At 52.4% G+C, this 21,358-nt stretch overlaps 1 protein-coding gene across 7 annotated transcripts; it reads right to left on the bottom strand.

Annotated features, from left to right (window-relative positions):
- Positions 1 to 2,570: 2,570 nt before the first annotated feature.
- Positions 2,571 to 17,459, bottom strand: SEPT8 (septin 8). Of its 7 annotated transcripts, none has more exons than XM_015560931.1 (9): positions 17,310 to 17,459; positions 16,098 to 16,293; positions 15,637 to 15,823; positions 14,330 to 14,491; positions 13,697 to 13,793; positions 13,327 to 13,495; positions 12,979 to 13,111; positions 12,679 to 12,869; positions 2,571 to 3,893 (listed from the first exon to the last, which is right to left on the bottom strand). In XM_015560931.1, the coding sequence occupies exons 2-9, from the start codon at positions 16,262 to 16,264 to the stop codon at positions 3,728 to 3,730; spliced, it is 1,272 nt and encodes a 423-aa protein (XP_015416417.1). In that variant the 5' UTR covers positions 16,265 to 16,293; positions 17,310 to 17,459; the 3' UTR covers positions 2,571 to 3,727. The 7 variants fall into 7 exon arrangements, with proteins under 7 accessions (XP_015416417.1, XP_015416418.1, XP_015416416.1 ...); XM_015560932.1 differs by having other exon boundaries at positions 15,637 to 15,817; XM_015560930.1 differs by having other exon boundaries at positions 2,571 to 3,890; positions 17,310 to 17,392.
- Between the last annotated feature and the right edge of the window lie 3,899 nt (positions 17,460 to 21,358).

Here is a 21,358-nt window from a genome sequence, read left to right as displayed (position 1 = left end):
AGTAGAGTAGGTGCTCCAACGGCCTGTGGGTGGGGAGCTCTGCCCCGGACGGGGAGCGGGCGCGGGGAGGGGCCGCAGGGAGGCGCTTCCCCCTCCGCGATGTTTTCTCCTTTTTTTCTTTATTGATTAAGCTATTACATATGTGTCCTTATCCCACTAAGGCGAAGGGGCTGCTCACCTTAAGCAGGCGGCTCCTGACACGGGTGGACGGGCCCAGCCGCCACCCACCTTCCCCGCCGTCCCCGCTCCCCGCTTTGAGCAGGTGGAGCTCCGCCGCGCTTTGCAGGAAGTCGTGCTGCAGCTCGGGAGGCTGCGGGACTTCTTCCCCTTCTCCCACACCGCTTCCAACCTGGCGCTCACCACCTGCCGCAGCCTCCTGGCTTCAGCGACGGTAGGGAGCCCTGGGAGGGATGGGGAGGCGTGTGGGAGAGGGAGCGGACCTCCCCATGCTCGGCTTCGGGGGGTTGGGGGTGGGGGCTTGGAGTTGGAGGACCTCACTGAGAAGGGACCTGCTGTGCCATAAGGTCGGCTGTGCTTGTCTGGACCTGTCCAGCTGGGCCGAGCCAGGATGGGACTGCGGGTTCCCTGAGAAGGTGTCCATTCCCCCTTCCGGTCTGTCCCCTAGTGAGGAAAGGAGGACTGACTAGGCATCGGTCCTTACTGATACCAGGAGCAGTTCCACTGGTCAAATCTAAAGCTGCCACTAACTTGTTTATGGAGGAACACAGTCTTTTAAAAAGGAGGTTGGGGTGGGGGCTTAATTTCTTTAAAAAAAAAATCACAAGTGCTTCGCAGTTTGTTTCTGACATTCATCTTCTACTCACTGGTTTGTCCCACACTGCACATAAGGGAGAGCTTACTCCACACTGTCACCATCGCCTGCTTGAGACTTGCTGCGAAGGTCAGTGAAGAAGAGGAGGTAGGCACCCCTGGAGTCCACTCTGGACTGCTCTTGGAGGTCTCAGGGTGTAACACTGGAGCACTCAGTTTCCTGTGTACTTGGGAGTGGTGGGCATTTTGCTTTTGTTTTAAATATATTTTATTGATTACAGAGAGGGAAACGTCAGTGATGAGAGAGAATTATTGATCGGCTTTTCCTGCAGGCCCCACACTGGGGATGGAGCCCGCAACCCAGGCATATGCCCTGACCAGGAATCGAACTGTGACTTCCTGGTTCATAGGTCGGTGCTCAACCACTGAGCCAAACCAGCTGGGCAATGGTGGACATTTTGAAAAAGTTATTAACTCCCCACAATATCTGCTGTCCTTTTTAAAAAAATGTTTTATTTATTTATTTTTGGGTGCCCTCAACGGGAATCGAACGGGTGACCTTTTGGTGCACAGAACGATGCGCAATCAACTGAGCCACACTGGCCAGGGCTCTGCTGTCCTTCTTAGGCTTGTCGGACTCTGGGAGCCCACAAATGGAGTCAGAACAGCTGCATCTCCTGGCCCCGCAAACCCGCGCTCCTGGCAAATAGATCTTGCCTCATAGGTTGATGCCAGATGCCACCTCCCACTAAGCAGAGGCATCTACTGTTGAGCTAAGAAAATGGCCTCACAAACCATGTGGCCTAATGTCCACGCCTGGACACTACATCTAAGAAAGGTGCTTGAGACTCTAAGATGTGACTGTGCCCATGAAACTGGTCCTCAGGGACTCTGGGACCCCTTTTGGAGACGGGCAGGGGTGGAGGAGAAGCCTCCACAGAGCTCCAGGCTTGCTTCACTTCTACGTTTCTCGGTGGCTTCTCAGGAGAAGATCCTCTCCCAGTGCCCTTCCCAGACCTCCCTCCCTCCCCTTTGGGTATACTGGAACCACTGCCACTTCCACCGGGTCTCCCTTAGCTGACCTCAGGGTCTGAGGGGATAGAAGAAGTCACTTGTGTCCAGTTCCAAACCTTCAATGAAAATACTTTTAATTTTTGTTTAATATAATTTATGTCCCCAAAGGTTACTTTGCCCAACTAAAAACCAAGTAAGTGACCTTTAAAAGAAAGATTTCTAACGGTTATAGTAATACTTTATCTAAAAAAGCAGAACCAAGTCTTTAATGCACTTGGTACTTGAATGTTTACTTAGAGACAAGCCTTATTAGTCCGGGGCGGGGTGGGCGGGGGAGTCAAAGTCTTTCCAAAACTGAACTGCCTTAAAACAAGCCTAAGGGGAGTGTGTTTGCAGCTATGGTGTTGCCAAAACGGAGGCTGTCTGGTGCAGACCACGGAACTCAAAAGCCTACTTTTTCTCTCTACCACAAGCATTCCTGGTAGGGCTCAGGAACAGGTCCCGGAGAGCTTTGGGTGAGTTCCAACCGCTGAACAGAGAAGATGGCATAGCCCCTGTCTCCAAAGCACCTTTGGGTGTGAGCTGAAGAGCAGGTGGGATCAAAAGCTGTTTGCAGAGGGTGACCATGTGATTTTCACTACACATTGTAACAGCTACCGAGGGACTGGACAATCTAGATCTGGGTTGGGGTTTCCCTCAGAAGTATTTCCTGTCAGGTCACTTGAAGACAGTGCTATTAGGCTCACGGATGTCCAGCCCCATGGGGAAGAAAACAAAAGCTACCATGCCGTGTTACAGGGCTTTGGCCTCTTTATTGTCTTTGTACAGTTAATTCCACGCATAAAGGACTTCATCAGGTACTGTGGCTCTGACTATACCCCAGGTGAGGTGCTAAGGATGGAGCTGGCTATTTTGGACAGACTGCACTGGGATCTCTGTATTGGGACGCCGCTGGACTTCTTGAACATAGTGAGTACAGGGGGTTTGCAGAGTCTACCCTAGACTCGTCTGTGCCTTTGGAACAGCTCACAACAAAGGACGGCCAAGCACACGCGTGCACACGTCCTTGCACATGCACCACAAAAAGGTGACCCACAAGGCTCATGACACATGGAGCAGTGAAAATGTATCTTAAATCCAACACAGTTCCACCAGACTTCCACTTCTAAAGGACATTAGAGTAACTTTACAAAGAGTTTTAGACGGCACTATTATGGTGAGTTTCTCTTAAATACACATTGCAAAAATATTTAACTTTCCATTCTATGAATACTGTACATAAAAAGCTGTCTGCTCTTGTTACACTTTACACACATTCACTTAGCTGTCTTGATTCACCTACACACAATCCTTATTGAGGCTTTAGACCATATTGATCTGGCACTTAAAAATATCATATTAGTCGGTATTTGTGTTAGTTAGGGAATGATGGTCATCTTCAAGGATATGATTCTGTTAGTAAGGCAAAATTATGCAGTGTGGAAACATCATGGGGTTTTGGTTTGTTATGAGGCATGAAGATTATATCACCAAGGGCTGTTTCATTATGAAAACCGGCCACTGTTGCCAAGTTGCAGTTTCTTCTCATATCAGGCAGATACACGTAACTTCTCTGCTACTTTTCAGCATTGAAACATTGTTATCTGGGTACTTTGGGCCTCTTAAGGCCACGTGAGAAAGCAGACTGCCTTTTCTCTCCAAGGTTGAAACTCAGCTTGACCACAGAATGGGCATGAAGCCTCGAGCCCCTTGTGGGGCTGTGAATGGAAGTGAAAGGGACTGGGCAACATTTGATGCTCCCTGATGAAAATTTAAGTTGTTTGCACTTTTGGTCATTGATATATGAAAAGTATGGGGTTTTCTGTTCTAACATTAAAAACCACAATCTCCAGTTCCACGCCCTGGTGGTCGTGGGCTGGCCCCACGTGGTGGAGCTGCTGCCTCAGAGGAATCCTTCCCTCCACGTCGCGTCCCTGACCAAGCAGCTGCAGCACTGCATGGCGGGCCACCAACTGCTGCAGTTCAAGGGCTCCACACTGGCCTTGGTCATCATCACCTTAGAGTTGGAGAGGCTCATGCCCGACTGGTGTGCTCCTATATCTGATCTGCTAAAGAAAGCACAGGTAGACATCAACTTTGCCCCCAGACCAAGCTCTCAGTTTTGTTCCCTGAGCTGCCATGCTCTGTCTCCAAAAGGGGACCCATGGCCCTGCTTGGCCCTCGGCCCAAGATGCTCTGGCCATGGTGACTCTGTGGAGTCTGCCGGAGGGCGAGGCTCTCCGCACTCGGCATGCCGTCTGGACGTGGGTATGGGATACACGTTCCACTCACTGGGCCAGCTGGTGGGTTTCTCTGACGGTGAGAAAAGCTTTATCGCGGTGGCAGACCTTGTAGCCAAGAGGAGGGGGGCCGTGGTGTCCAGTTCAGAAGGAAGCAACCCAGAGCTTAATACTGAGGAGTGTACATTTCAGACCTCTCACCATCTATATAAGTCTATGATCCCAGGCACGGGGGTGGGGGGGGGGGGGGCAGAATCCCTCAGGATGGACAGAGTAGGGTGGAATGCAGAGTTAGACTCATGACAGTTTTACTGGGGTTGGAGATGGGTGTCCCTGAGGTGGTAAGGTTAATGTGCTTAAGTTTTGTGACTGGACCCCTTTCTGAAATTGCTTCCTGCTAACATCTGGACGCTCACCGCTCATTCCTTAGAATGCAAAGTGGTTCCGCACCAAGATGACCACTCTGTTTTAATTACAGGTCGGCACTGAGCAGTTTGTCCACTGCAGGGTATTGGTAAAGCTGCAGCTGACAAGTGTTTAGTCCTCCTCCTGCACAGACAACTTTTTCTTTCACCTGCCAGCCTACGCTCCTACCCCAGTGCCCTTCAGAGCGTAATGGCAACCTCTGTTGGCCGCCTCTGAATTCTAGGCTGTATGGATTTTGTAACAAGAAAGAGAACAAGTCCTAGAAGAACAACTGAGAAAAAAGTTCCTGGGTCCTTAGAAGAAAATAAAGGGAAAAAAGGTTGGGGTCACTAGAGATAAGGACCTTCTCCCAGGGAGAATGAATGAGCACTTATGCTGCAGCTTGGTTTTCCTTCCCCAGCAGAGGCTGGTATCGGCCCCAAGCGAGCTGGAGGATGAAGCCAGAGGAAGGCCTTGCTCAGGGCCGAAGGGCCGGGCTGGTTGTTTTTGTTTTGTTTTGTGTGTGTTTTGTTTTAGGGCCAGGCTGGTTTTGACTGACCAGGTTTTGCTGCTCTACCCCCAGAGCTGGCCAGGTCCTTCCGGCCTCCCAGGCTCATAGCAAGCACATGTGCAGCACCTCAAGCCCCAGCCAGCCTGCCTGCCACTGAAAAAATAGGACAGTCCCCCAGATAAAGTTACCCTGATTTGGCCATGACTTATGTCTTCTCTTCACAGGACTGTACTATAAAGTACGCTTTGTTTAATGTACGATAATTTGATCAAGCTTTAAGAACATTTGCCCTTACTCTTAAGCAATGTTGTTGATCGGCATGACTAGAGAAATTTTTATGCAGAAGAACATTACAAGGTGTGACCCCTGTGAGGGGAGATGCAGTTCCAAGAGCTTTTGTTGAGATGAGCAGGTTCTGAGGCCAAGCCTGCTCCAACCACAGTGCTGCCGGGAGGAGGAAGAGGTGGAGGAGGAGGTGATTAGCATGGCTGTGAGGGAGGTGCCAGCTGCCTCTCTGAAGCTGGGACACTATAGAGCCATTTTTTAAGCAGTGGAGTCCAGCTGGCAGAGATGCCAGCTGGAGCTGTGTAAGTAGTGTTGGGATGTGAATGACTGAGCCACACATTTAGAGGTGGTTTGTGAAGTCTTTCCAATGTGAACAGTTTTTGTAAATGAGCTAAGCCATGGGGTGTATGACCTGCTACTGGGTGCAAAGTGGTCAAGGCCCAGATAGTCTATAATAGTTGTCTGCACTGCAGTCAGTACCAATCCTGACCTTTTCTTGAAAAAATTTGCTGGTTGGAGCTTTTGTTAAAATAAACTTTAAGTCTTTGCAACCCTGTCTGAATATTTTACATATAGTGGGTACCATGCACTTGGACTTGCTAGAGTCAGGCACAGTTGGAATACCGTCTCCTGGGCCCCATCAATAACTGTCCTCAGCACAGATGGAGATGCCAGGAGCAGCATGTAGCTCATGGTCACAGCTCTCATCAGTGGCCAGGACTGTCCTCTGCCTCCTTCCCTCCACTGTCAGTGGGCACCGCAGGGGGTGGTGTGGGGCTCACCATGAGCGCCCACACCAGCTCAGGCTACCTTTGACTTTGGGGAACTGGTGGGAGGTATCTGGACCTCTTAGATGGGTAGCTCTGGATGTAAGCTGAGTCCCTAGAGTGAATCCAACTCTGAATTTCAAAAGGGAAGGTAGATCTGTGAAGCCCAGTGTGGGCTAAAGGGCAGCCTTGTGGCTCCATCTTTCTGTGAATAAAATGCCTCTTCTTTGGGGAAGCAAACTTCTATATTGCCTAAGTACCATTTGTAAGTTAAAAATTTTTTTTTGATGCTATTCAATATTGAGCTGGGGTCCCATCTACTCTCCTCTAACATTTCCTTCTTTTCTTTCTCTCTCTCTCTCTCTCTCTCTCTCTCTCTCTCTCTCTCTCTCTTTTTAGATTAGGAACTCATATTCCACCTCAGATCAGAGATTGGGGATCATTGTGGTGGGAGAAATATGGACACAATCCATCTTCCTTTTTTCCCCCCAACACAGGACTGTGGCTGCAGAAAATGGAGAGGGGAGAAAGCTCAGACGGGCTCAGGGAAGTGCAGGGTTGGTGGGCATCATGTACCTATCTTAAACTTGTCCAAATATTTCTTCCCTCTAATGGGTGAGCCGAGTTGTACAGTGCTGTCCCCTTCACCAACAAGGCCCTTCTCCCCTGGCTTTGAGGAGAATCTGTCATTCAAATCTCGGTGAAGACTTTCCTCCCTGCTCCTTGCCTCCCCGGGGGTGGGGTTGAGCTGTACCTTCATTAGGGGTGTCTGCATACCAGTCTCCCTGCTGGGCTGTCAGCTCCCCAGACTTTAGTCCCAACCTCCTCATTCTGGTCTTCACAGAGGTTGGTCTAGTGCCCAACAGAGAAAACTCAACAAATGGACCCATGCTCTTGTCATCACTTCCTTCAACCACAAGACTACCTTCCTTAACCAAATATCTGCCTGCCTACCACGGCATCCCACCTCTACACACCATCTCAGGCCCATCCACCCACACTCAGACTGAACACTTTCATACTGGCTGCATTTCCACTGTTCTCCCAGCATTCATAAGGTTGCCAAAGAGCAGCTACAGCTCACGAATTAAGGGTATAGGTTACCAATACTCCAATCCCAATACCTCCAAGTTACTAGCTGTGTGACCTTGGGTAATTAATTAACCTCTCTGTGCTTAGGTATGAAATGGGGGAAATGGTACTTAGTCATAAAATTATAAGTTTAGAGGGATTAATGCATGTAATGTACTTTGGAGCAACGCCTGGCACACAATAAGAACTCAGGTATTAGCGGTCCCATGTCAAGCCTCTTCCACAAGGGTGTAAACTCTTCAAGGGCAGGGTTTGCCTTCTTCGTGTCCTGCATAATCCCTGTCATTCCTATAGAAGCTGATCCACCCCACAAAGTTCACAGAGAAGACAAGCTGTATTTTACCACAGTGGTAGCAGATTAATAGGCTAGAAAACTTGTTAAATCAGAAAAGCTACAGCCCAAAAAAGACACCACAAAAAAACTCAAAATAAATGCAAAATTTAATGGGGGGGGAGAAAACAAGTACAAAGTGAATGGAAAGGAACAAAAACAGTCAATGAATGAAGGAGTAAATGAATTGACAAGGGGAGCGTTTTAGAAAAGCATGTTAACGTAACAGACTAGCAAGCCACACTTCCCTCAGGCCCTTTATCCAGTAGTATGAGCCCCACTTAACAGGGAACCCACACAGAGACATGAAAACATCCATGCAGTCAGTCTGCACCATTACAAACCACCTAGGCTCCAGTTCCCCATAACTGGGGTGACCATACTTCCCGGTTTGCCTGAGATAGTTCTGGCTTATGCCTGTTGAGCTGGAATAATTAACAGCATCTCCTTTCACTCTGAAACCTCTCCGTTTGGACAATAAATTATATGGTGATTCTCCCCCAAACCAACTTGATTCTTGAAAGACAAATGCCAGCATGATCCCACTGACAGCCCAAATAATGCCAATCAATGATACTGAGAAACAAGAGGAGAGGGAAACAGACTCTGCGGGCAGGGGCCACATTCCATGAGGGGTAGCCAGTTAAATAATGGCAAGTTTTAAACTCACCTTGTGCACCAAGGATTAATTTGGTCTCAGCTAATGATGACAAAATTCCAAACACACAGCGCAGGGAAAGAAGTGTAGTGAGGTTCGCCAAAGCTAATGAAACCTGTGGAGGCAGCTCAGACCCCGGAAAGTGCAATTGGAACCAGCCACCGTCTGGCCTTCCAGCGTGCCCTGGGAGTGGCCCGCCGGCCATGGTGGATGGGTGGCAGAATCTGCCCACTCGAGTCCCCAAATGGGCTCATGAACCAGGAGTCCTCATTTCTTATAAAACCAGTGAATCCACTGGGTCATCAAGCCTCATCCTCAGAAATACATTAGCTGACAGCGGCTATATCTTCAGGTCATACTTCTGCCCAAGTTATACTTTCACATAATGACTCTAAAGACAAGCCACATCTGCCTTAGATATGCTGACTTCGCCTGTTTGGATACCCACATGATCACAACCAGAGGTGGATGTCCTGGGAGGCTAATGAAGCCCAGTCCTCAAGGCCCCGTACCTAACTGTGTATTCATGTTCTTCTTCTTGAAGAAGGCTTCTCCAATAGTTCAGGTTCCTACCCCTTCAAAATCTGGATCCACCATGGTCATGGCATAACACTGGGAGAACTTACACTTTGAGCATCAGTAACACCTGCTCTGCTCCTGGCACGTGGAACCCTCAGGTGCAAAGGCTGCCTTTTTCTGGCCATGCCTCAGTGGACACAGGCAGCTCACCCCTCCTCCCGAATCTGAATGGAGCACTATCTCAGAAGGGCAGGAGGAAGCCAAGACATGGTCCTGCAAACCAATAAAGTAGGCAATGGGGGGCTCAGGGGGAGGAAGAGGACATGAAAAACAAACTATCAACCCCAAATCAATCAGCACGGCTGCCGAAGCTTCCAGCCCGGGAGTGCACTAGGCTGTGATGTCCTCCAGAGGTGGGCTGCGTGTTTCTCTGGAGCCTGTGCCCAGCACAGTGCTTCATCAACATTCAACAGAATCCTTCCCTCCTTTCATTCACTTCTTGTCTCCCATTTTATCAGCCATATTGTCAACCCTGATCCTCTGGGTGGCTTGCCAACCAACAGGAACATAGAAGAATCAATGATGCTAGTACTTTCTTAAAACAACGCCCTTAAGAATGCAGCTGAAAGGGAAAAGCTCTTTGCTGGTAGTTTTTTCTTAAATTGTCCACAGACATCAGACGCCTTCATCTTTTGCCCTGTGACTCAGCCAGGAAAAAAGGAAAGAAGGACCTTGAGATAAAAACCTCTTCCCGGCTGAGACCTTGGTGCCTTAGGAACACGCAGGACTGGTTTGGGAGTCTTAGTCCGAATAAAAAACACTTAACACACACAGAGTTGGTCCCTGTTTACAGGTAGCACCTCAGGGGCACAGACAAGGGCTTGGGGCTGCTGTTCCATTTACATTCACAGTGAAAACTCTGGACGTGGTCTTGTTCATGTTCCGCTTTCATCCGTAAAGAAATTCCAAACGCTGTCATTACAGGATGTTTATTACCACCTCTCCCTATATATTATAGGGATACTTTTACATAAAAAAAAGGCTGAGATATTTTTAGTTTTTAAAAATCGGGGTATCTGTGTTACGTATGAAAATAATGGGAGAGGGTATTATTTGTCTTTACACTTGTGACAAAATAAAAATTTAGAAGTGTTTTAAAAGTTGTTATTGAAATTAAACTCTAGGTTAGAAAAATTAAAACAAAGTGAATCGGGCAAATTTTTGCAGCATGTATACCACACCACACGGCCACACCTAAGGCACCACATGAGTTGCCATCTTGACGCTGAACAATTAGGCCAAGCATCGCCGGCGGGGGCCTTCGCTAGAGCGGCACATAACTGCTCCGTCAAGGAATAGTGACACTGTAAATGGAAGACCAGCCACTGGCTCTGAAAAAAATAAACCTCGTCAGTTTGGGATTCCAGCATTCGTATGGCTTTGTCATGTTTGCATAGAGAGGGGGGTGGCCTGCCAGGCCCAGACAGCCTGGGGCGGGGGTGGGGACAGAGCAAGGCTGTAAACACTGGAGTCTGTACCGGCTCCCAGTCCGTCCTCACACCATGTTATGGGAGAAGGGTCACAGGTGTAACTCAAGCAACTTAACACATGAAAGTCTAAAGTCCGCTCTTGACATGTAAGTCTGTGCGTGCGTTAACTGAAAAATAAAAATAAAACAAACAGAACAAAAACAGACACATTAAAAGATACGCAGACGACCAAATCAAACAGAATCAAAAGACAGCAAGATGGACACTGGGAAAGGGCAGTCAGTTTGGCATTTGTCACGAGTAAAGCAGAGAATTCGCTTCAGTTTGTGTAGTCCCGGGCTGAGGGTCAAGATCTGATTGGGAAATAATTTTGCAAAATATGGATTAAAATTTAAAGAATAAATACAACCAATCAAAGCCATTTAACTAAATGGTCACAAGTGCCCCCTCCCTCCCCCACAAAGGCACTCCTGACTCACCCCGCTCCCCTGACCAGGGCGGGAGGGAAGGGTGCTCCCAGCCACCCCACCTATACCACTCCTGGCCTCCACAAGGCCAGCCTGGAAGGAGAGCTCTCTCTCCCAGAGGCCAAACTGACTGAAGCTTTCTGGCATGTCCAGTAAACAGAAAAGACCTGTTTTTCAGGCCCAGGCCACACGGGATAAGCAAGGAGACCTGGCACCAGTGTCCAGCCCCCACCCTGAGAGCTGTGCCGGTCCCATGCAGGCAGCCTGTGCCCACTCACTGGTCCTCAGACCCTGACCTGGCCACAGGTCCTTGTCTTGGTTTCTGAGTGGTTTCTCCATCGCTTATGTTCTAGGGGGACTCTGCCTGACTTTTCTCTATGGCCTGGGCCACGCTGGCAGGGAGCGGGACAAAGTCACTTTGGGTGTCAGCACCTGAGTCATAGACCTGTGTACCCCCTTCCAGGAAAACACAGATTTCTGAGCCACTAGCTTGTAATCCACACAGATTCCAATTAACAGAGTCCCCACACCCACCAAGCCAAGAGGTGGACAGGGAATGAGGGCTGCAAGCAAAAGCAAAAGCCAAGCAGAGGGGGAATCCACATGGCTGAGGGGAGTGTGGAGCTGTGTGCTCCCGGGGGCCAGGCAGGGGCTCATTAGTCCCAGCAGTTGGGATGGGACCACCAGTCAGCCGGATGGGGGAGACAATGGAAGAGAGGAGGGTCCGTTCCAATGCAGAGAGCAGGCCCTAGGAATGAGAACTAGCACCCAATTCCTAAATGCCTGGCTTTGTCCCCCTCGTCGCCCCCAGGGAGAAACTCTCCCAGTTTCATTTCCTTAGATGTGTCTGTGCTTCTGTGCATGCGTGTCTGGGGATGGGGTGCGTTGGCAGGTATGTGCCTGAGCCTGTGTATGTGATGAGGCAGGAGAGAAAGATAGTGTACACGTACATGTATGTGTGTTCATGGGGGTGTGTTTGGGGAATGTAATATAGCTATGCACTGCATGGCCTTCATCATGGGGCTCCACTGCCACCAAGAAAGGAAGGGCCTGGTACACACACTCCCAAACATTTCAGGAGGAAACAGGCTACCTGCTTAGTTCCTAGGTTGGCAAGGAAGGAAGGTGCCTGACACAGGCCAGAGGCTGGGAGATGCAGGGATGGGCAAGATCCCCACAGTGTGATGTGGTGGGGGGCACTGAGTGAAGTGAGTGGAGGAGGGAGATCCCCAGGAGCCAGGGCATCTGGACTCCAGCTGAAAGGGTGGAAACAGGCCATGAAAAAAATACCAAGGAAAGGGGACTCCATGATGCCTGTACCTGGCCAACCTGTTGACTGACTCCTGAAGGCTGGGAAAAGTCCCCTCGCCATCCCCCCTTCTTCTCTCCTGAGTCTACTCTCAGGAGAAAGACCTCCAGCCTCTACTTGAGGGGCGGCCCCTTCCCCACCCAGGAGCTGCTGTCCTTCCTTCAGCCAGGAAGTGATCATGGGGTTCAGGGGGTCAGTGCCGGCTGGGATCAAGTCTCCGCTGTTCTCAGTCACCACCTGCCAGCCAACAGGGATCCCATGTCCACTGCCTCAGGGACAGGGGTGGGGGAAGGGGGACGCACCACAGCTGTCCAAGCAGAAACCACAGGAGCTTTTGGAATCTGTCAGGAAATGCTGACCTTCCCAGGCCCTGTCTTCTGGCCTGAAAGACCTGCCCTGAGACCCCTACACACTCTCTGGGGCCACTCCCTGCCTGTGTGGCCCAGCCTTCACCACCCCAGCTCTGTGGAGGCTGCAGGAAAATGAGATGAGGGAGGGAGGGAGGGAGGGGAGGAGGGAGAGAGAAAGAGAGACATTTGTGCAAGAGTGCACAAATACCTGATATCTTGAGATATCAAGATCACTAGTGAAAAAGAAAGGTGAGCAAGAAGGAGGTGAAAGGGCAAGTGAAAATGAGAGGAACATGGTAAAACAAGCAAGAGTAAGTGAGAATGAAAGTCAGCGTGAAGGAGCAGAGGGAAGGACAGGGTGAGAGCCCAGGAGAGGGTGAGAGCCCAGGAGAGAGCGAGAGCCAGGGCAGCGCAGGGGGCCCACACCTACTTCTTCTTGTCCTTGTCCTTCCTCAGAGGCTGCTGCAAGGTGGTGTGCAAGGCCTGAGACTGCAGGGCCTCCACGGCGGCCTTCCTGCGGTTGAAGGCGTTGGTCTCCTCCTCCAGCTCCCGGCGCTTTTCCTCCACCTTGCGTTTCTCCTCCTGGTGGACCCGCTTGAGGTGCTCAAACTTCTCGTGGAGCTGGAGCAGAAGCGGGAAGTCGGGCTTCCATGTGGGCCGGGAAGGTGCCAGGCCCTCCGGCCACCCAGCCAGGCCCGGCCTCACCCCGGAACCCGAGCCCAACACTCACCTCCCTTTCCTTTTCCTTCAGCTCCAGCTCTGTCTCCTTCACTTTGTTGACGAACATCTGCCTCATCTCCTCCTCCTTCCTCTGCAGCTCACTCAGGAACTCCTTCCTTTTAGCCTCGTACGTTTCCTGCAGGCTGTGGAGACCCAGAGAAAAGAGACGCAGGGTGGGATTATAGCGGGGCGGGGGCAGCAGAGCCCGAGAAGCCGAATCATGTGAGCGCTGGGGGCAAGAGGATGCAGGATCCCGACAGCCTCACTCCCTGCCTCACAAGACCCCAGAAGCAGATGCCAGCACGGCAAGTATGGCTGAGGCTGGGAAGACAGGTCCGCTCTGTGTTCAGGACGTCACCTGAAGGGCTGGCTGTCCCCATCGCTGTCCTGGAAGCCCATCTCCTCCAACTTGCAGCGCCGGTAGAGCTCGTAGTGCCGACTGTGGGTCTGCTCGCGGAGGTCCTCCATGTTCACCCGGATCAGCATCTCCCGCAGCTTCACAAAGTCGCAGTGATTCTCGTTCTCCACTGCAAGCAGAGGGCACACGGGCGTCAGGCTGGCACGCGGATGGGCACAGGAGGACAGGGCACAGGACAGGCTCCAGAGGCAGGACAGGCAACAGGGGGGCACAGGGAGGGCACAGGACGGGGGCTGCAGGCAGCAAGCAGGACAGGGGACTAAGTTTGGGCCCCCAGCTGGGGATGTGCTCTTCTCCCCACAACACTCACCCTGCACCACTCCCCACGGGTACTGCCGTGCTCGGACCAGCTTGTTCCCCACCTTCACCTCCTCGGTGCTGCCCACCACGGCGAAGGGCAGGTGTGCCTGGAAGGAGGCCCAAGGACACATGAGCTGAACAAGGTCTGGCCAGACGCTCACTTTCCGGCTATCTTTTTTATAAGTATCCTGGGACCTCTAAACAAGGGACCGGGCTAAACCCACAAACCTCCTTCCTTGTGTTCTAGGGTGTTCTTTCAGCCCTTGGGCTCCCCAGGGGCCATTAGAAGCTCCCTCAGAGGACTGTGGGCCTTGCTCTTCCTTACTGTGGGCCTTGCTCTTCCTTAAGTTCCCAGCCCTGGCATCCTGCCTGCTCACTCCTACAGGTTTCAGGTCCCCACCCTGACTCCATATCTTGTGAAACTCAACTCTGGGGAAGCCCCAGTACCAGCCCAATACCCAACTCCTCCCGTACCTTGTCCACAGGACACACGACTCGGCCAGCTCCCAGATGCCCACCCACCTCTCCTGGAGAAGGAGAGGCTGAAATCCAGGGGAAGAAGTCCCCCAGGGCTGTGTCCGAGATCTGTGCTGCCTGCAGGCCCTCTGGCCCCACAGTCCTGAGGCCCTTGCCCAACACTCACATTCATGACTGCATTAATCTCTGCAACTGCCTCGTCATCAGTGGGAAACTGGTAGATCTGGACCCCATTGCTGACCAACTCGCCCATGATCTTGATCTTGAACTTGTGGAGCTCACTCTTGGAGATGGTGTCAGCCTTGGCAATGATGGGAATAATGTTAACCTGCCAGGATCAGGCGAGAGGGGGCAGCATGTTAGTTATTCCCCGACTGTGGACAGCCCTACCCAGGCCACAACCCTGGGCAGAGGGCAGGAAGCAAGAGAGATAGAGCTGCTCCATGGGGAGGCCCGGCCTGCACCCAGCCACCTGGGGCCATACTGATGGGTTGTAGCAGCACTTCTTAGAGCCCCTATTCCCCCAAACCCACCCCCAAATTAGTCTCCTGGGCACACTCAGCTTGGACCCAGAGTTCTCTGAAGGTCTTAACGGGCCTGGGACATGATACAAGCGGCGGCGGAGGGCTGAGCTCCCACCTAAGCAGGTAAGGTGACCCATCAGCAGTAGCCACAGGAAGACCTCAAAATCTCGAGGGCTACAGTTACCCCATTTTCACCGTGAAAATGAACTCCTGAGATGGGAGGGTAGTCATGTTGCTGACAGTGCACGCCTTCAAGGGCCAAAGCCCTTCCCATCATTCCCATGAAGCTGCCCTCTTAGTCCTCACTCAATTCTGGGCCTTAACTCTCCTCTCCCAAGTGGGCTCAGGAGACACAAGGGAAATCTATGGCAGGAAAGACAGGGGAAGTGAAGGGAACAGAGGAACTAGGAATTGAGAGAGAGGAAATGAGCAGAGAATTGGGATGCCCTGGGGAGAGGGTCAGAGGGTCGAGGACGGAGAGGAGGACAGGAGCCAGCAGGCTGAGAATAAGAATTCAGCCGGCATATAAGCATAACCAATGGACACAAACACTAGGGGAGTAAGGGCCTGTGCCGGGGGGCAGGAGCGGATAGGGAGAGGTCAATGGGGGGGAAAGAGGACATATGTAATACTTTCAACAATAAAGAATTTAAATTTTTTTAAAAAAGGAATTCAGCTGGAAGGAAGGGGCTGAGGGCCAGACCCGGGGGACAGAGCTCTGGAGAAGAAACCCAAAGCAGGGTGTGCCCACCGGAGGAGTAGGGACAAAGAGAAAAGAGAGAGGACCGAGTCCAGGGGGCTATCTTCTGCCGGCCTCCAAGCAGCAGAGCCCTGGGGACTGTAATGGACCTGCCCACACTGCAGCCAGCACACCCCACCCCAGCGGAGGACTGTGGAGCCCATGGAACAAGTTGGGGAGGTGGGGCGGGGGGCCAGTGGTGAAGCACACCTTGCTGTCTAGTTTCTTCATGGTCACCAGATCCAGGGACTTGAGGGAGTGGCCGGTGGGCGTGATGAAGTAGAGGCATACGTGGATCCTCGTGTCATGGTAGTCGAAGAGCGAGCGGCGGATCTTCAGCTCCTCTTGCAGATAATTTTCAAACTGCGCATCGATGTAGTCGACGATGGGCCTGTAACTACAGACAGCTCCATCACCTAGGAGGCAGGCAGCTGAGCCTCACCGCGGGGGCTTGGATCTCCGTCTGGACTCCTTCTCCTGATTCTTAAAGGGTCCCCAGGACTTCAGCAATTCCCTGACAGGCCCTCCCCTGGTCCCTGTGGAGTGTGGGGCTTGGTTATTCATATGGGGACAGATGGCAGTGAGGAGTGCTCGGGCAGAGGGTTAGAACCACGGCCAACAAGGGTGTGACAGGGGATGAGGTTGGGGGAGCCGCCCTTCCCGCCTCTTGCCTCTCATCCTTATTGATCTGATCCCCGAAGCCCACAGCATCCACGATGGTCAGCTTGAGGTGCACATTGCTCTCTTGGAGGTCGTAGGTCTGGGGCCGCAGGCGCACACATTCCTCGTGGTGACTGGCTTCCTCGGTCTCGAAGGTCGTGTTGAAGAGCGTGTTCATCAGCGTGGACTTGCCGATGCCGGTCTCTCCTGGGAGTGGGCGGTGGAGGAGAAGGGATGTCAGAGGCCGGAACTGGGGCTGCCCCTGGCTGTTGGCTAGGCTGGGTGGGGCTCAGGCATCCTCAGCCTCCACAGAAGAGAAAGGGGCTGGCCTCCCACTGCATCCCTCACTGACCCTGTCCCCAGGAACCACCCCTTCTCCGCGGCCTCAGAAATAATGTGTGCAAGGAAGAGTCATAGCCTGACGTGGACATGACATGTGGCTGTGCGGAATGTAAGATGTTTCCTCAGGGAGGGGGAGAGGCAGAGCCAGGCAGCTGTGACGCTGCTGGACACTGACCTTTGCTGGCCTCAAGGGGACCCAATCACCTGCTCTGCATGCCATCCCTTCCAGAGCCAGGACGGTCCCGGGGCCAGCAGGGCCGGGGTCTGAAGCCCAAGGAGACTTGGCCCGGCTGCTCTGGGCGGCCCCCGCACCGTTGGCTTTAAGTGGGGTTGAGGAAAGCTGCTTCCCAAGGGGCACCCACAGCCCGGCAGATGCTAAGGCTTAGGCACCCGTGATCTGGCCGAGCGCTTTGTGCCTCTGGGAGTTCCCATGCCTGGAGGTGCGTGGCCTCTCCCAGAGCCTCCCCGTCTGGGGCTGTATTTGTTCAGATGTGTGTGGGAGCTCTTAGTGCATGATGCTAGGATGCGGGAGAGTCTTGTTCGCCATGGAGTCCTAGACACATAGTGGGAACAAGTCAATGTGTTTTAAGTAAACAAACCACCTAAATCGCTGATAAATACTCCGTTTACAAAGCACCTTCACATGCCCAATCCTGTTTACTCTTCGAGGCAACTCTGAGTCAGGCCTGGGCTCCAACTCTGTCCTTGATCCTGGCAGAGGCACCAACCAAAACCTCATTCTGAACCCCCAAAGTGTGACTCTGCCCGGGAGGTCCCCTTGCAGCTCAACAGGTGGCCAGGGCAGCAGTGCCCATCTCCCAGAAGGCCCTCGTCTGCCCTCTGTCTGAGGCTGCCCCCTGGCCAGCCCATGATACACTTACCCACACAGAGGATGTTGAAGCTGAAGCCCTGAGTGACCGACTTGCTGACCAGCTGGTCGGGGAGGCTGTCGAAGCCCACATGGCCGCCCAGGGAGAGGCTCCGGGGCTCTGGCTCTGCGTTCTGCTGAGAGAGAAACAGAGTGAGGCAGTGAGCCCACTGGGGATATGGGGACAAGCTGGGTGAGGATAAACCTGAGTCAGAACCCCCACCTGAATTCTCAGCAAATCTCAGGACACAACACAAGTACACCAGAGCTCCGATTCCAGGCCAGGTTCCCACAGAGAGAGCCCAAGGGGCCTCAAGGCCCCTGAATCCATCTCAGAAAAGGCCCTTAAACCCATGGCTCTGCTCCACCTGGGCTGGCAAGGGATGCTGGGGCCTAGGGCATCTCCTAGCTACTGCCTCTGAGGGCTTACCCGTCTTTCTGCCCAGAAGGAGGCCCCAGAAGGTCCCTGATTCTTAAATAAAGATTTTAGCCGTAACCGGTTTGGCTCAGTGGATAGAGCGTCGGCCTGCAGACTGAAAGGTCCCAGGTTCGATTCCGGTCAAGGGCATGTACCTTGGTTGCTGGCACATCCCCAGTCGGGGGTGTGTAGGAGGCAGCTGATCGATGTTTCTCTCTCATCGATGTTTCTAACTCTCTATCTCTCTCCCTTCCCCTCTGTAAAAAATCAATAAAATATATTTTAAAAAAGAAAGAAAAAAAAGATTTTAAGAGGCCAAGACTGAAGAGTATTATGTTCTTGGGGTCCCCTCCCAGACCTTCTAGACCAGCGGTTCTCAACCTTCCTAATGCCGCGACCCTTTAATACAGTTCCTCATGTTGTGGTGACCCCCAAGTTCATTGTTACAAATTGAACATAGTTAAAGCATAGCGATTATCACAAAAACAATATGTAATTATATGTGTTTTCCGATGGTCTTAGGTGACCCCTGTGAAAGGGTCGTTCGACCCCCAAAGGGGTCGCGACCCACAGGTTAAGAACCGCTGTTCTAGACCCTCCTACTCAAGTAGGACTCAAGCAGAGGCAGGTCTGGCTTTAACCCTCACTCAAGCTCCATGTAGGGACCTCTACGTATACCCCTTGTTTCTTTTCTTTTTTTATATATATATTTTATTGATTTTTTGCAGAGAGGAAGGGAGAGGGACAGAGAGTTAGAAACATCGATGAGAGAGAAACATTGATCAGCCGCCTCCTGCACATCTCCTACTGGGGATGTGCCCGCAACCAAGGTACATGCCCTTGACCGGAATCGAACCTGGGACCCTTCAGTCCGCAGGCTGACGCTCTATCCACTGAGCCAAACCGGTTTTGGCACCCCTTGTTTCTGATACCCCCAAGTGTGGAATGCACACATAGGCCCTGCTAAAGGGGCTGGTGCTCACGCGGACCCACCATGGGATCTCAGAGCCAGTCTCCAAGGCATCATGACCCTGAGGCCTCCTCCTCTTGCCTCAGTGGGGTTCTCTAGGGACCCTCAGGCTCTGGTTCATGCCACCCTCTCCCCCCACCTCACTCCTGGTTGTTTAGGAAAGCATTCGGATGAGAATGTGGAGACCTGGCCTTAGCAGAGAGGCAGGCGGCAGGTCCCAAGTAGCCTGGGGCCACGAGAGCAGGCCCACAGCACTATCTAAAGAAACCACCACAATCCGAAGCAGAGAGTCAAGGTCAGGCTCCCATTCGCATGGCTACCCTGGGAATGGGGGCAAAATGCTGTCTCCCGAGAGGAAATTCCCAGGCTCAGCCTTCCTGGGTTTGGCCCCTCTGGAGGGCAGGCCCCAGACAGCTCCATGGGGGGCAGAAACACGCCTCCTCCATGCCCAGCCGCCCTGCCCTGACTGCCCGCTAGAAAGAACAAGACAGGAAAGGGCCGTGGGTCGGAGTCTCATCCTGCCATCCTGCCATCCTGCCGACAACACTAGAGGGGAGGAAACAGGCCCAACTGAGAGCAGCCCCAGGCGCTACTGATTAGGACACGGCAGCCCTTATGCAAAGCAGATACAGGCACATGGCAGAGGGGCCCTGGCTCCCTGCCCTCCCGCAGAGGGGTGGCCCCAGCACCTGAGCTCTCCCTGGCCTCTCTGCAGCCCTACCTGTTGCCTCAGCCTGAAGCTCTCCAGAGCCCCCTGGCACTCACACCCAACCTTCTCTTCTCCACTAATTATGTGTCCCTCCCGCCCCCCCGACAGCTAAGTCACTGTAGCCCTGCATCGATGACTCCCAAGTGTGTGCATTGCCAGCCCAAACCCCATGTGGCCCTCTCTGGGCAGTTATACTGTCCTCTCTAAAAGTCAGGGTTACCCCTAAACCTGTTCTCTCCAATGACCCTTTCTCAACTAGCCTCTATTCTTGTAGCTGACCCCTTTCCCTATCCCCTGTCATTCTGGCCCTTCACACAGTCTGAAGCCTTTCTCATGAGCTAGCTCAGTTCCGCCCAGCTGTTTACCTCTGAGTTCACTTTTCAAACTCGGCCCCTTCCCTAGGCTCCAGAGTTCACTCTACCTTTTCCCTGGCATGTGCTCTGACCTGGCCCCTAAGAACTTACATTCCTGACCCCTCACTTGGCAGTGACACCATTTCCTCGCACTGTTAGTTGTCCTTTTTTTAATTCATCCTGGTTCTCCATCTCTTCAATAAACTCCTTGAGCTTGGCTGCAGGCTGGGGGAGTCAGGTTTTCCATTTTCCCCCCCACTATGCCCAGCATGCTAGGCAACCTCACCATTTATAAATTAGACAACGCCGTTCTCAACCACTACAACATCAGGGCTGTCTCCCACCTCACACCGAGCTGCACTATCTAGTCTCTGTTCTACCTGCTCCTGACAGCCTGAGGGTCGAATGGAGGACAGAACGGTTGGTCTAGAGCTTTTTTCTTTTCAGGCGAGACTGAAGGCGTGCTGTGCTTGCAGTATTTATTCATCCTTTCATTCCAAGGGTGACACAATCAGGATGCAATCCAACATCCTATAGTCTGTCACCAAAACTCCGGTCACGTGTCTGGGAACCACAGGTGTGCGCACACACTCTGGGGCAGAGTGCCTGCACAGAACCAGAGGCCACCCTGTTCCTGGGTGTCCCCACATTCTCACAGTTCCAGGCTCCAGACGCTAAAAGCAGGGTGGTTACCACATGAGCCATCTCTCCACGCTCAGCAAGCCTGCCTGTCTTCACTCACATAGCGTAGTTCCCTCTGGGGACGCATGTGGAGTGCAGGGAGGTCTTCATCCCCAACTTGTCCCGGCTGCACCCTGTCGCTCCAGGGCCCACAGCCCTGGGGCAATCAATGCCTGCCCAGGAGCCTCAGGGACCATGGGAGTGCCCATCTCCAGAGCCTGCATGTGTGTACACACACACACACACACACACACACACACACACACGTACACAGAGAAGAATGGCCACTGGCCCTGACGGAGACTGAGTGCTAATCCCTGGTTTCAGAAGACCGATCTGACCTCCCTGCTCACTGAGTCGCTAATGCCAACCTCCCTGATTCTATATTTGGCATCAATTACATCTGATCCAAGGTGCCCTGCTTGTTCTGACACCCCAGGTGCCTCTGCTGACCTTTGTGGGATCCCAGTCTAGGAGGAGCCAGCAGCTTCCAATGCATCACTGGCACATCTCAGCTGGCACAACTCAGAAAGGACCTTCATGTCCCCCACTGGCTACCTGGCTATCAGCCCTGCACTCTGGCAGGTAAGACCACAGTTCCAACTCTGGGGGCGGGGCCTAACAGTCCTGAGCTAATCAGCATAATTCTACAATTGGTTCAGGAACAGGCACATGACCCAAGTTCATGACCACCTTGTGACCACTAGAGGAGCTAGCCTAAAGCTGAACCCACTCAGAGGATGGCAGATTCAAGAAAATCACGGAGAGAGCTAGTGTCTGCCCTCCCTGTGGGCACGTCCCTTGACCCCTGGCCATATCTCCCCTTTACTGCTTAAGCTAGCTGAGTAGGGCTCTCTATGTCTTGCAACTGAAAGCATCTTGACTGCTACAGTCTCCAAATGAAACTCTTTGAATGGCGGAGGGTGGAGAA

The sequence above is a fragment of the Myotis davidii genome, unplaced genomic scaffold (genome assembly GCF_000327345.1).
Source record: "Myotis davidii unplaced genomic scaffold, ASM32734v1 scaffold456, whole genome shotgun sequence".
Lineage (NCBI taxonomy): Eukaryota > Metazoa > Chordata > Mammalia > Chiroptera > Vespertilionidae > Myotis > Myotis davidii.
This window is presented reverse-complemented; position numbering and strand designations above follow the sequence as displayed.